The sequence below is a fragment of the Nymphaea colorata genome, chromosome 4 (assembly GCF_008831285.2).
Source record: "Nymphaea colorata isolate Beijing-Zhang1983 chromosome 4, ASM883128v2, whole genome shotgun sequence".
NCBI classification, from domain to species: Eukaryota; Viridiplantae; Streptophyta; class Magnoliopsida; order Nymphaeales; family Nymphaeaceae; genus Nymphaea; species Nymphaea colorata.
In genome coordinates, this window is record NC_045141.1 from 26,043,926 (window position 1) to 26,055,119 (window position 11,194).

Genomic DNA, 11,194 nt, shown 5'->3' on the forward strand with positions numbered 1-11,194 from the left:
CCACCCTCCTTTGCTTGAACGAGTAGGATCGCCATTTTTTTTTCTGAAGCAGTTCATTGAACCAGCACCAATATCTTCTTAGCTGAAATACAGGTTAATAAAAGTGATTAATCGAAGGTTACTGCAGTTCAAAGGCTGCCGTTGAAGCCAATAGATGGATACCTCCAGAGATTCACCGTTGAGTCGATTGATGTGGATAGCAATTTCTGAATGAAAAGGTGAAGCGTTGGATCACATAATAAGATAGTGAACTACTCTCTCTCTCTCATATCTTACCAAATCTTATTTTTGTAATGATCAGTTATTAAGCTTGCATGCACAAGTTCATTTCCAGTCATATCAGAATCAATTCCAGTAGATCTGAACTGGAATCGGCACCTAGACATTAATTCGTCGGTAATCGACTTAAATTGATTCCTTTGCAACTTTTCAATTTTTATGACAATTGTATCGTTTGTTGGCATTGTCTATTGCTGAGGCAGTGACGGGATATTGTAAAGATTATAGCTTAATTAGATAGACCCTTGACATTGACATAAACTTGCTTGAGAAAGCAAAAAAAAATCATGTTTAATAATGTCTTTTACTCATTTCAATAGTTAAAATTGAGCTTAATCTTTTTTTTTTTTGAATAATTCTTCTAAGGAGAGATTTTCTATGCAGCCGAGCTATTCGGAGCAGGCCCGTCAAACGACCTGATCTTTGAGAAGGGCACCTAGTTAATTGTCACGAATTAGAAAAAGGAAATTTATCTCAAGAAATAATCAATGAATTAAGACCAAATCAGTCGGTAAAGATCCATACGTATGCTCCGGATGTTCTTGCCAATATACCAATGGTGAGGCGCCAACCAGAAGAAAATGCATGGCGTTTTTCATTGACAAAAGTGGGTTACAGAATGCACGTCACGTTATAGTAAATAAAAGTATGAAAAGCACGTTAAATGGACGCAGTAAAATTTTACTGATGTAACACAGCCATGTAAAATAGGCATGATATAGAGATCAAAAGCTTTCACTCGCATCGAAAGGTCACAAAGAACTCCAAGATGAAGAAATGCTGAGGGCTCCTCACGAATCGCGCATATAGTCAACTACCAAAGTGAAAAATTAAAATCCACCCACCGTCAGCATCGAATGCGTACAGAGAATTTTATGCCATAAAGTCTCAAGCTTCATGACTTTTTCCAACTTTTATAAAATTTTTTATACACACATGCCAACAGGTTCCTCAGGCCCTCAATTCTCAAATATAAATGGTTCATAAAATGGGTTTTACCTGAAAATTATGATGTTCAATGTCCAGATTGGAGAATCCCAAAACGAAGGCAAGTCCAATTATATTGCGCATTCATTATCGGAAAAAACCCGAAGAACAGAAGAAAAAAGACCATTTGAAAAAGATAAAAGACATCCTCCCCCACACCCCAAATCAAGAAGAGGCAATCTCATCACACGCCAACACAGCACAGAACTTCGTCTCGAATCGATAATGACCAAGAGGAAGCTCGATCCACAGTCTTTCTTTAATTTCTTTTGGTCCCAAGATTGAACCAATTAAAGAAAGAGGGGAAAATTCCGTTCATGGATGTTCTTGCTTCCGTGGCTTGGCCATGGCCTGAGAGACGGAGGCTAGCTGCTGGAGGTTCAGGCGGACGACCGTGTCCGCGAACAAGCGCGTATCCTCCTCCGTGTTTCCCTCGGGCACGTCCACGACGTACGATTCCAGAGCGACGGTCACGATCTCCCCTCCCTTGCCCGCCACCTCGTTCACCGTCGTCACGGACCGGTAGTTCCGCAGCCGGTGCTCGCCGCCGATGATGCTGAACCCCGCGACCCGCCGGTCCTCGTCGAGCAGGTCGAGCTTCTCGGTGCTGGTGTTCGCCGGCAGACCCGATATGACGGTGACCTCCCTGAGGCACCCGACGTTGAAGACGGGAGGCTCCCCACCAGCGTGATCCACGATGCGGCAGCTCTTGATGAAGTGCTTGTACGCCTGAGGCCGGTCGAATCTACGGACAACAGACCAGACCGTATCCGCCGGGGCGTGTATACGCTGTGCGATGAGGGAAGAGCATTGCCCAGGGGCTGCGTCGTACCTGTGGTACCCCTCGATTGTCTCCTTCAATTCGTCGTACTCTTCCCGCGTCAGGCCGGCCGGCATCCTCTCGCCGGGATCCACTAGAGAAGACGACGGTGGCGGCGAAGATGGGTGTCCTTCCTCTTCCATATGTTGGTACTGGTAGCGGCGCGGCGGCAGATCTCTCGGCCGCTCTCGTCTCGATCGATCTTTTTTCTTGCACAGAAACAGTGAGGGAGGGGGAAGGGAAGGAGCGAGGGGGACTGAACTCGGACATCAAGAACTCGTGACGTCAATTTATATATAGAGAACATGTAGACGACAATACCCCTCAATAACAAATCGAGCAAATTCGTACGTGTCACCGGAGAAATCCACCCCACAGCCCCACAGGGTGCGCGCCACGTCGAGCGACGTATTTGTGCTGGGTTCGCATCGACTTTTACCTAGGCTCCTCGTCAATATAAAGTAACAATCCATGGTTATTTTTTTTAACTATCATCTCACAATTTGTGCTAACAGCGTATCGAATTCATTCCATCATTCAAAAAGAAAGTTCATAAAGTAATTATTCTTTAGAAGTAAGTTTTTCCCTTTTTTAAGTTCCTTCTAGGGCTGGTGTGGTAACATTGGAGAAAAGTTTTACCTAGTTTTTAACCTAAAAAACATTTATTTTACACGACCAGATATGAGCACAAACGAGTCAGTCTTAAGCACGTGGATCTACATCATTAGCTTATTAATGGACTCTACCCTTCTCAAAGAGGCACGTAGAGTAGATAGGTAGGTTCTTTGTAGGAGACATGTGGTGTCACTTTCCTATCGTGCTCTATATATTTTACCTTTGTCAACTCTCTCTTCCCCATAATTAGATCGTTTCTGTCCAACGTTGTGTTTGATAGCTTGAGACTTTAGATTCAACACAAATCCAGCTTGCTTTAATGTTGTTTATTCATTGATAGTCTTCAATGGATTGGTTTCAAATCAGATATCCAGTTGAATTGTTTTAAAAAGATCGAGTGAGTAAACAAAAATGAAAACCAACTAAGAAAAAAAAAATTAACGAATAATTGTTTTAAATTCGAATTGAAATCCGAATACATGAACATTCAATGAATCGGATACGATGAAGAGATGAGCATCATCCCTAACCAAGGGATTGGAATTGATGATGCTAACCAAAGCTCGTATCGAGTTTCAATCAGTCCCAACAATTAACTCGGGTTGATCATTCAATGTGCTTTGACAAATATATACATGGACACCTGAGCCCCACCAATCCAGTAACTCAATTCAATGCAGATATAATCAATTGTGCTGTCAAATTCATTTTCAACTTTCAACTCTATTACGTATTTTATTGTCTGAGTTCCTTTTCGGTTTTGTCTTTATAGAAAAGTTTTCTCATCCGGGAAAACGACTTCTCGTGACGTTGGGATAAGATATATCTTCATCAAGCAGGGATGGGAGCAGTTGGGACATGATTTGAAAATTTTGTCGCTTTTCGATATATTAATTTGGATTTGACTGGAGTTTTAATGCTTCTTAATATTCGACTTCGGTAAAAGCAGTGTTGTAAATAATGATAATGATATAGTGTATGTTGTTATCTACAACTTTGAAATATTTTAAAAAAATAAAAACAAAAACCTGTGTCGCCTTGTACCGTATCAACCACTATCTATGTATCATATCGGTCTGTAAAACGTGATATTGATAATAGTGGTTTTATTTGAATGTTAATTGTTATGGAATAATCGGGTAGATATTGTTGATGAATCTGCCTCAAAAAATTGAGTCACAGTCATTGAATAATAACGTTGATAAATCTGCCTCATTTTTTTTTTGGCAGATTCATAGGACAGTAATGATATGTTACAATTGTCAAACGACCTATCAAACTTAAATTTATTTAGAGGTTTGTACTCGAGAATTGTTATAACATTTTGTAGAATAATCTTATTAAAAATAGAAAAGATAAGCTCCTTCATTAAAATGAGGCAAAAAAAAGTGATCTCTTAATGCAAATATCTCTCCTGTGGATTTTTTCAAATTCGTTGACAAGTCATCCTCCTTAATTATGGTGAACAAATCCGACCTAATGTTTACGCTTCTTAGGCAAATTTATCGTTTTCTTTACGTTAACTGTCGCAACCTTATGAAAAATGATATAATCAGCAAAATGTTTTTATGCGCCGTAATAAAGGAGGTGCATGTCACTCAGTGCACTCGTTAACCCCTCTTTCTCTGTCTTGCTTGAAGAATACATATATCAATCAGTTAGAAAATAAATAAAGAAAGAAATTTCTTTTGATTTAGATTCATCAACTTTTCTTGTATTATACTTTTCGGACGCAACACACACATTATATCTTGCAACTTTTTCCAACCAACTCTACGTCAAACAATTTAATGGTGTTCAATAGTGTCAACTTTCGCAACAACTCGAAGTCATTGAATAATGAGAAAAACCCATGTTCGTTCAATCACTTAAAGATCAGATCTTTCTCTACTTCCTCTTGGATGTTTTGGGTTCTGGTGGACCGAATGACCAAAGTTTCAACTGATTATTGTAAATAATGTTGAATATATCCGAAATATTTTGGACAGCCAACTTAGCCCCTAACGTTTTGTTTCATTTTTTTGGCTTGTAAATCAACTTTTAAGGAGTTCAAACAAGCGTATAGAGTCAAAATACAAAGATCCCATTTCGTTGTCCTTATCGAGTCTTACCACGCAGTGCACACCCTTGATTGAAAATGATTATTGAGAAAACGCCCACAAATTTTGCATGCGCCACCTCCACGGTCATATCAGCAGCACTTTTGACAGGACAGAGACCATACTTTTGACAATCGAGCAACTCCTGATGGAGGAAATAAATGCCAATTCACAGGTCAAGGAACTGCCGTTTCTGCTGCTGTGAATTTGTTTACGGCGAAAGGCATCTCGTAGCGCGAGTGACCAGCTTCATTCAATCAGTGGCTGGTAAACGTCTGGTTTTGGTCTTTTGTTCAAGTGGCATGGGTGTTCCCCCCTTTACGGAAGCGACACACACACACACACAATCTGAATTGTAACAGTAAGTGTTGGACACAGCTCTGGATCTCAAGGATGAAGGAAGGAAGAATTTCGGCTTTCATCTTAGAACGGTAAGATCAAATTGCTCACCCAAGGAATATACCATCAGGCGAGTTCTTCTTAGTTTTCTTACCATTACATTTACTATGCCAGATTTTTACTCGACTACTGATTCGTGCAGTACTATTACATGATATCAGACTCGCAATTAGCAATCTGAATTCATTCTGAAACCATACAAGAAGTAATGAGATAGAGTTGAACTTCTTAAAAATCTTAGGTGGCCAACACAGTGGAGAAACTCGGACTATAAAATCATAGGCTTAAAGGCTTGATCCAAGGTTTTCAAAGTCAATCTGAGACCCTTCCTATGCCCCTTTCACCACAAGCTTACCACCTTCTTATGTCGGTTGTACGCTAATTGATGGGTGTACCACTATCCACCCAAGTATCGTCTAGAAGCATCCCCGAACGTCCATGGGATAGATGAGAAAGGGGCTTAGACCAGAATCAAAACTGCAACCCGCAGGCATCCCTATGGATAGATCCTCATCCACTGGGGCATCGAGTGGTCAAGTTGTACAACACAACAGGTTTGTATGATATAGGATTGATGCAGGCTTACATGTTTTTATATGTTTATTTGTTAAATTAATTTAAAATATATGTTTTTAAATTCAAAAAAGAATAAAATAGAGTGATGCAGTCCGATAGTTTGGCCGATATGCCGTAGCTCTGAGCAAAATGCTACGGCCAGCACTGGTTGTAGGCAGGGGCAAAGCCAGGATTTTTTTCATGGGCGGGCCAACAGTCCACCTTCTAGATCTGAGTAGGGCAAAACTAAACCCAATGTAATTTCTTTTTTTTTTGCCATTCCTCCCCTCCTTCCACTCCTAGTTGTAGGAATGTTTGGAGCTACCTGAGCGAACAGCTGGATCTGAATCCAATTGGTGGCTGTCGAACAAAACAAAGAGAATCCACAGGAGATTCAAGAGAGTGACAAAATTGATCGATGGGCCGAGCTAAACAAATGGATGCCATTAAGGACACGTGCATCCACCAATCCAGGGCAGCAGCTTTCGACCAACCAGTTTCTGTGGCTTACAGGAATTGGATCTTCTAGTTCACCCTTGCACATGGGACAAGTTTTCCAATGCATGGCACTTTTTCGTTATGGCTCCATCTCCATTATTGCAGGGGTTGAAATGGGTCGATCTAGTATAGGAGTTTTACAATTCTTGGCCCTGCCCGATTAGATTCGGACTGAATTTACAAACCGATTTGGAGCCCTAAAAGATGGACGTGGGAATGGCGGAGAAAACAAGTGATGAGGTGAGAAATCGTGCAACGCTGTCGTTCAAAACAGTGAAAATTGTTGTTTAAAATCAAAATCTGCGTTTATCAAAGTTTGCCCAAGTTACAAGATGTGATGCACTAACTCTACATGCTTGTACTGCAAATTTGAAGTGTCAAGAAATGGCCAAATAGAAAATAGACTTACCTATCAAGTGGGAGAAACGTGTGTTAGTGATGATGGCAATTGACATACTCTCGTTTCCTTAAAAATTAAACTTCGTCTTTTACGCAATCTTCCTTTTTTCCCTTTTTTTCTTCTTCTCAAAATTTGTCTCCGGTGGTCTGAGTCTGAAGGGTTGGATAAAAGACGATCAATTCCTGGTTTCAAAACTTCTGTGAGAAGAAAGGCCCTTGGAAAGCCAGTCCATAAGTGTGATCTTCAGTCATTCTTCCCAGTATGCAGATAAATCATGAATAACATCACTTGATTAAAATGGTTTGAACATAATACTTTCAGGAAAGCATTGTTAATGGAAAGAATACAACCACCTATAAGGATCACAAACAAAAAATCAGCAATAAGGTATTATTACCAATGAGAACCTTATGCAAAGGAAATTGTCCAAACAAAGAAAGCATTGCCTGGACATCAGCTAGAAGGTTTCAACCAAGGCTGGCTCTTGTTATTTCATATGCAAGAAAGCAAGCAGCATTTGCTGGAACGCTTCTTGCCATGGCTGGTCCAAAACCTTTATAGAGCCCTTTCAATCCCTCGGTTCGCAGGACCTTCTTGAAGGCATCAACCGAACCAGAGTACTTTGGATTTTTGTAGTCATCAACTTGAATTAAACTCTTGACAACATCGGTTGGATAAACTGTCACCCAAAAAGAGGCTCCAGCCAAGCCTCCAGCAACAATTAAGGATCCTCTTCCAAGGCTGGATGTGTCCTTCCCTCCAGCAATATATTGCTTAACCAGTTCATACACCCCAAACATGAAGGCATTGCCAGGAACTTCACGTGCGAATGTTGGAACCAACCCTTTGAACAGACCCAACGTACCTCCTTCGGATTTTAACACATGCTTTGCTACATCCATTGGTCCATTGTACTTGATGGCAGAACCTCCAGTCGAGCCCAATGCACTTTGTGCTTGCAACCTGAGTTTTGGTACATGCTATTAAGAACTTCAGCAAGTAACGTGACACAAAGCATGAACAGGACATTAAAGCAATAAATTAAGCCTGGAATTTGAGAAGTATGAATGTATGTGAACAAAGGCTTGCCTGCACTTAATCAACTCAGTTGGACAGGCCAGGAATGCAACTGCAACACCTGCACCAGCACCACATACCATCTGCTGCTCGACAGACAATGGAACACCAGGTGCAGATCTGAGCAACGCCTCCATTTGACCCCTTGCTGTGAAGAGAACAGCATTGAATGCAGCAACTGTAGCGAGTGGTGCACCCATGCCTTTGTAGAGGCCCCTAGGTCCTTCTGCAGCTACAGTTTGCTTGACAGCATCCATAGCACCGGAGTATTTGGGAGGCTGACCAGGAAGTGGAGCTGGCTGGCTCTGGAGCTTCACTTTTATTGTGTCAAATGGGTGCCCAACAATCAATTGGGCTGCACCACCCACGGTCCCAGCGGTCAAGTCCTTTGCAACGTCACCCATGGTTAACAGGTGACAGGTGCGCAAAATGCTACAGTAAATTGCCTTCCAGAAAAAGGAGAAATATTAACTACAATTGAATTTAATATATGCTAATGCAATGGAACGACATGACTTTCTGTCCTAAGTTCGTTTAATATTCTAAACAGGGGCTACATTAAATCCCAGATGAAGCTAATGTCAACTTACCAAGTGGAAATCCAAAAAAGTAATGTCCTTTTAGATTATCATTTGATCCTTATGGTTAATAATAGAGTAAATGCAATGCAACACAATTGCATAGAAAAATCACAAAACTACACGTTAAAAGTTCTTGCAGGTGAGATCATGGCTTGGTTTATTTTAGTGCATTGTTCTGTCAAGAGAACAATAGGAAAGGAGATTGAAATAGAAGAAAATTCAAGTGCAAAACCCTTTTTGTCAACAGGATCCATCGTAACTCTAGTTACCTCCTACATTGAATGGACTTGCTAGGTTCTATTGCAGAGAAGATCATAGCAGGAAATGCAACTAATGCTGATAAAGGATCAGGACAGAAGAAGCAGAAAAATACCAAGCTAAGCGGCTCTTCATTGGCAAGGGCATAGAAGTTTTGATGGTCTATAGACTCTATACATCATTGGGAAACTCTAACACTTCAGGAAGTGTAAATATAAAAGAGGCCAAGAGCATCAATGTGTATTCCTGTATGCTTATTAGGTTTTTCATATCCACCCTCAACCAAAAACCGAGGTTCTTCCTAATATGAAGCATTCTTTATTTGATTTCACTCAAGTATCTGTGTACAGCTTCAACACCGTGCCTATAAGCCTTAGGTTGAAGCCAATCAATTTGCTGGGTAGTTGTTTTATTTTCATAGTACTTTGTTTCCTAGGAATTTGACAGAGTTAACAGTGATTCATCTATTCACCTCCAAATTGTTGCTTAATGTGCTCTTGTTGCTGTTCTGTAGACATCTGATCATGTGATTACATGCCCCTTTTGTGAAGACATATTTGATTGCATACATGTTAACATAAATATTATGGCAAAATTTTGATACACATTGCTTAAGTTGGGACTAGCCAACAGTTTTCATGAAACTACAGCAATCCCTGTTCACAGAACATTGTCCAGCCACTGTAGTTTCAGAAAGAGACTACAATGGCATCACGTCAATCCTAAAACAATTTCAGATACTTTAGGGGATAGAATTCGAACAACACTGTCAACGCTCCCTATTGGTGTCTAACAGGAAACGCTAAAGACAACCCACCTGTTATTTTTGAATACCTTGGCCTCAACCCTGTCTAAGTCCATCGAGTCACATCTAACATGCTCGAAAAGACAGGAAGAAAAAAAAAAAGTGAAGAGAAAAAGAAAAATCCTACCCCTTCAAATCTTAACAGCATTTCGGCTTTCCTATTCCCATGCTTTCACACGTAATGTGTAAACAAACTATTGGCGTCTAATTAAAGAAATTGCATAATGGCATTCACCAAATGTATCGTAACAGCAGCTGCAGTAGCCGCAACAGCAGTAATAGTAGTGGCAGAAGAAGAAGAAGAAGAAGGAAAAGAAAGAATTGTATAAAAATAGAGTCACGCTCAAGCTGGAATATCTAGGCAGTATGAGCAGTTTCGCAATGAGGGAAACCGGGAAAGAAAGAACCATACAGTATACAGGAAAGCTTAAGATGACATAGCCAAATAGCTTCCCTTTTCTCGGAACCTTATAAGGAATGCAAAATTAAGCACCTGACGCCTCCTCGCCCACACTCTTTACATAAATAGAGGAACAATAAATAACAAGGACTTACAAATGTCAAAAAAACAGATAATTTCAATGTGACGCAGATGCAATAATATGATCACCAGAAGATAGTTTTCACGAATTGTCAATGTGACTTGGAGAATTAGCACGCCATGTTTGGCCCCTCAAGCACTTCTCAGCCAGAAATCGCACTTGATGCTCGTTCCCTTATATCCTGATTCAGGAAGCCCAAAACAATAAGCATTCTATAAAGCAAAACACGTGAAGCTATTTAGCACAAAATCCCCAAAACGATCGCGAGGTAATGTGAAAAAAGAAAAGCTCCATGTATCAAATCCTTGATAAAACACAGGACTCGGGCATCCCCACTCCAAAAAGCGATCGATGTAAACTACATTTTCGCGAAGCAACACGAAGAATTTAAGCTACGAATATCGATATCCAATACATTCTTCACCTGATTAAGATTTCAACTGAAAAGCACGAGTTCCTCGAAACGGAGACGTAGAAATAAACCTGAATCACGTTCTCTCCAATCCTCCAAGACTACACTTTCACAAACCACAATCTGAAACACTCGACTAAAATCAGGACGATAACGACGCCCTCCCTCCTATTCCGCGCTCTAAATCACGAAACAGACCATTCAAACCCGACAGCAACAAGAAATCTCGACCTAAACACCGTAATTCAGCAGCATCCCGATCTGATTCACTAAAAAGAGAGAGAGAGAGAGAGACCGAACTGGGAAAGCGCAAAATGCAAGAAGAAGAACTACAAATCAAAGACAAAACATTCAGAAACAGAAGACAGCATAAAGGAGCGGGTGACGCTACATTAACGGAGGATATCATTAAGTACAGCATCAACGGCTGCTGCGAACCAGAAATCGAACGACTGGTGGAGAAGAGGAGGAGGCAGAAGAAGACGAGAAGGGCAGTGGAAGGAGAGGCGGATGGAAACGCAGCCCCGTCCTCCACCGACGGAAGGAAGCTGAAAAATAAGAGGCAGAGGGAGACTGAGTCACCCGCTCTCCCACCTTCGCCGTCATATATTCCCGATAGGCGATAAATAGGTACGGCGCCCTCACGCATTCTTGGGGGTTGGTTGGTCATGAAAACGGATCGGGTTGATGGGTCTGGATCAGGTTGAATGGCTTCAGTCCCAACTCGGATTCTAAAGCAAATAATTTTAACGTAAAAATATCACAAAAGCACGTCCAACTCTTGGAAAAACATTAACAACGTACTTCAAATATGTCATATTTAACCGCCCCAATTGCATTCAAAATAAATAATTAGTTGAGAGAAAA

At 40.9% G+C, this 11,194-nt stretch overlaps 2 protein-coding genes across 5 annotated transcripts; both read right to left on the bottom strand.

Annotated features, from left to right (window-relative positions):
* Window positions 1-1,306: 1,306 nt before the first annotated feature.
* On the bottom strand, window positions 1,307-2,356 carry LOC116252902 (abscisic acid receptor PYR1-like). The gene has a single exon (XM_031627515.2). It carries the CDS (start codon window positions 2,227-2,229, stop codon window positions 1,582-1,584), a length of 648 nt encoding a protein of 215 aa, XP_031483375.1. The 5' UTR covers window positions 2,230-2,356; the 3' UTR covers window positions 1,307-1,581.
* A 4,558-nt stretch (window positions 2,357-6,914) lies between these two features.
* On the bottom strand, window positions 6,915-10,937 carry LOC116253075 (mitochondrial carnitine/acylcarnitine carrier-like protein). 4 transcript variants are annotated; one of them, XM_031627811.2, is made up of 4 exons: window positions 10,719-10,937; window positions 9,984-10,096; window positions 7,742-8,175; window positions 6,915-7,615 (listed from the first exon to the last, which is right to left on the bottom strand). In XM_031627811.2, exons 3-4 carry the CDS (start codon window positions 8,131-8,133, stop codon window positions 7,120-7,122), a joined length of 888 nt encoding a protein of 295 aa, XP_031483671.1. In that variant the 5' UTR covers window positions 8,134-8,175; window positions 9,984-10,096; window positions 10,719-10,937; the 3' UTR covers window positions 6,915-7,119. The 4 variants fall into 4 exon arrangements, with proteins under 4 accessions (XP_031483671.1, XP_031483670.1, XP_031483673.1 ...); XM_031627810.2 differs by having other exon boundaries at window positions 9,929-10,096; XM_031627813.1 differs by lacking the exon at window positions 10,719-10,937 and adding an exon at window positions 10,340-10,712.
* Between the last annotated feature and the right edge of the window lie 257 nt (window positions 10,938-11,194).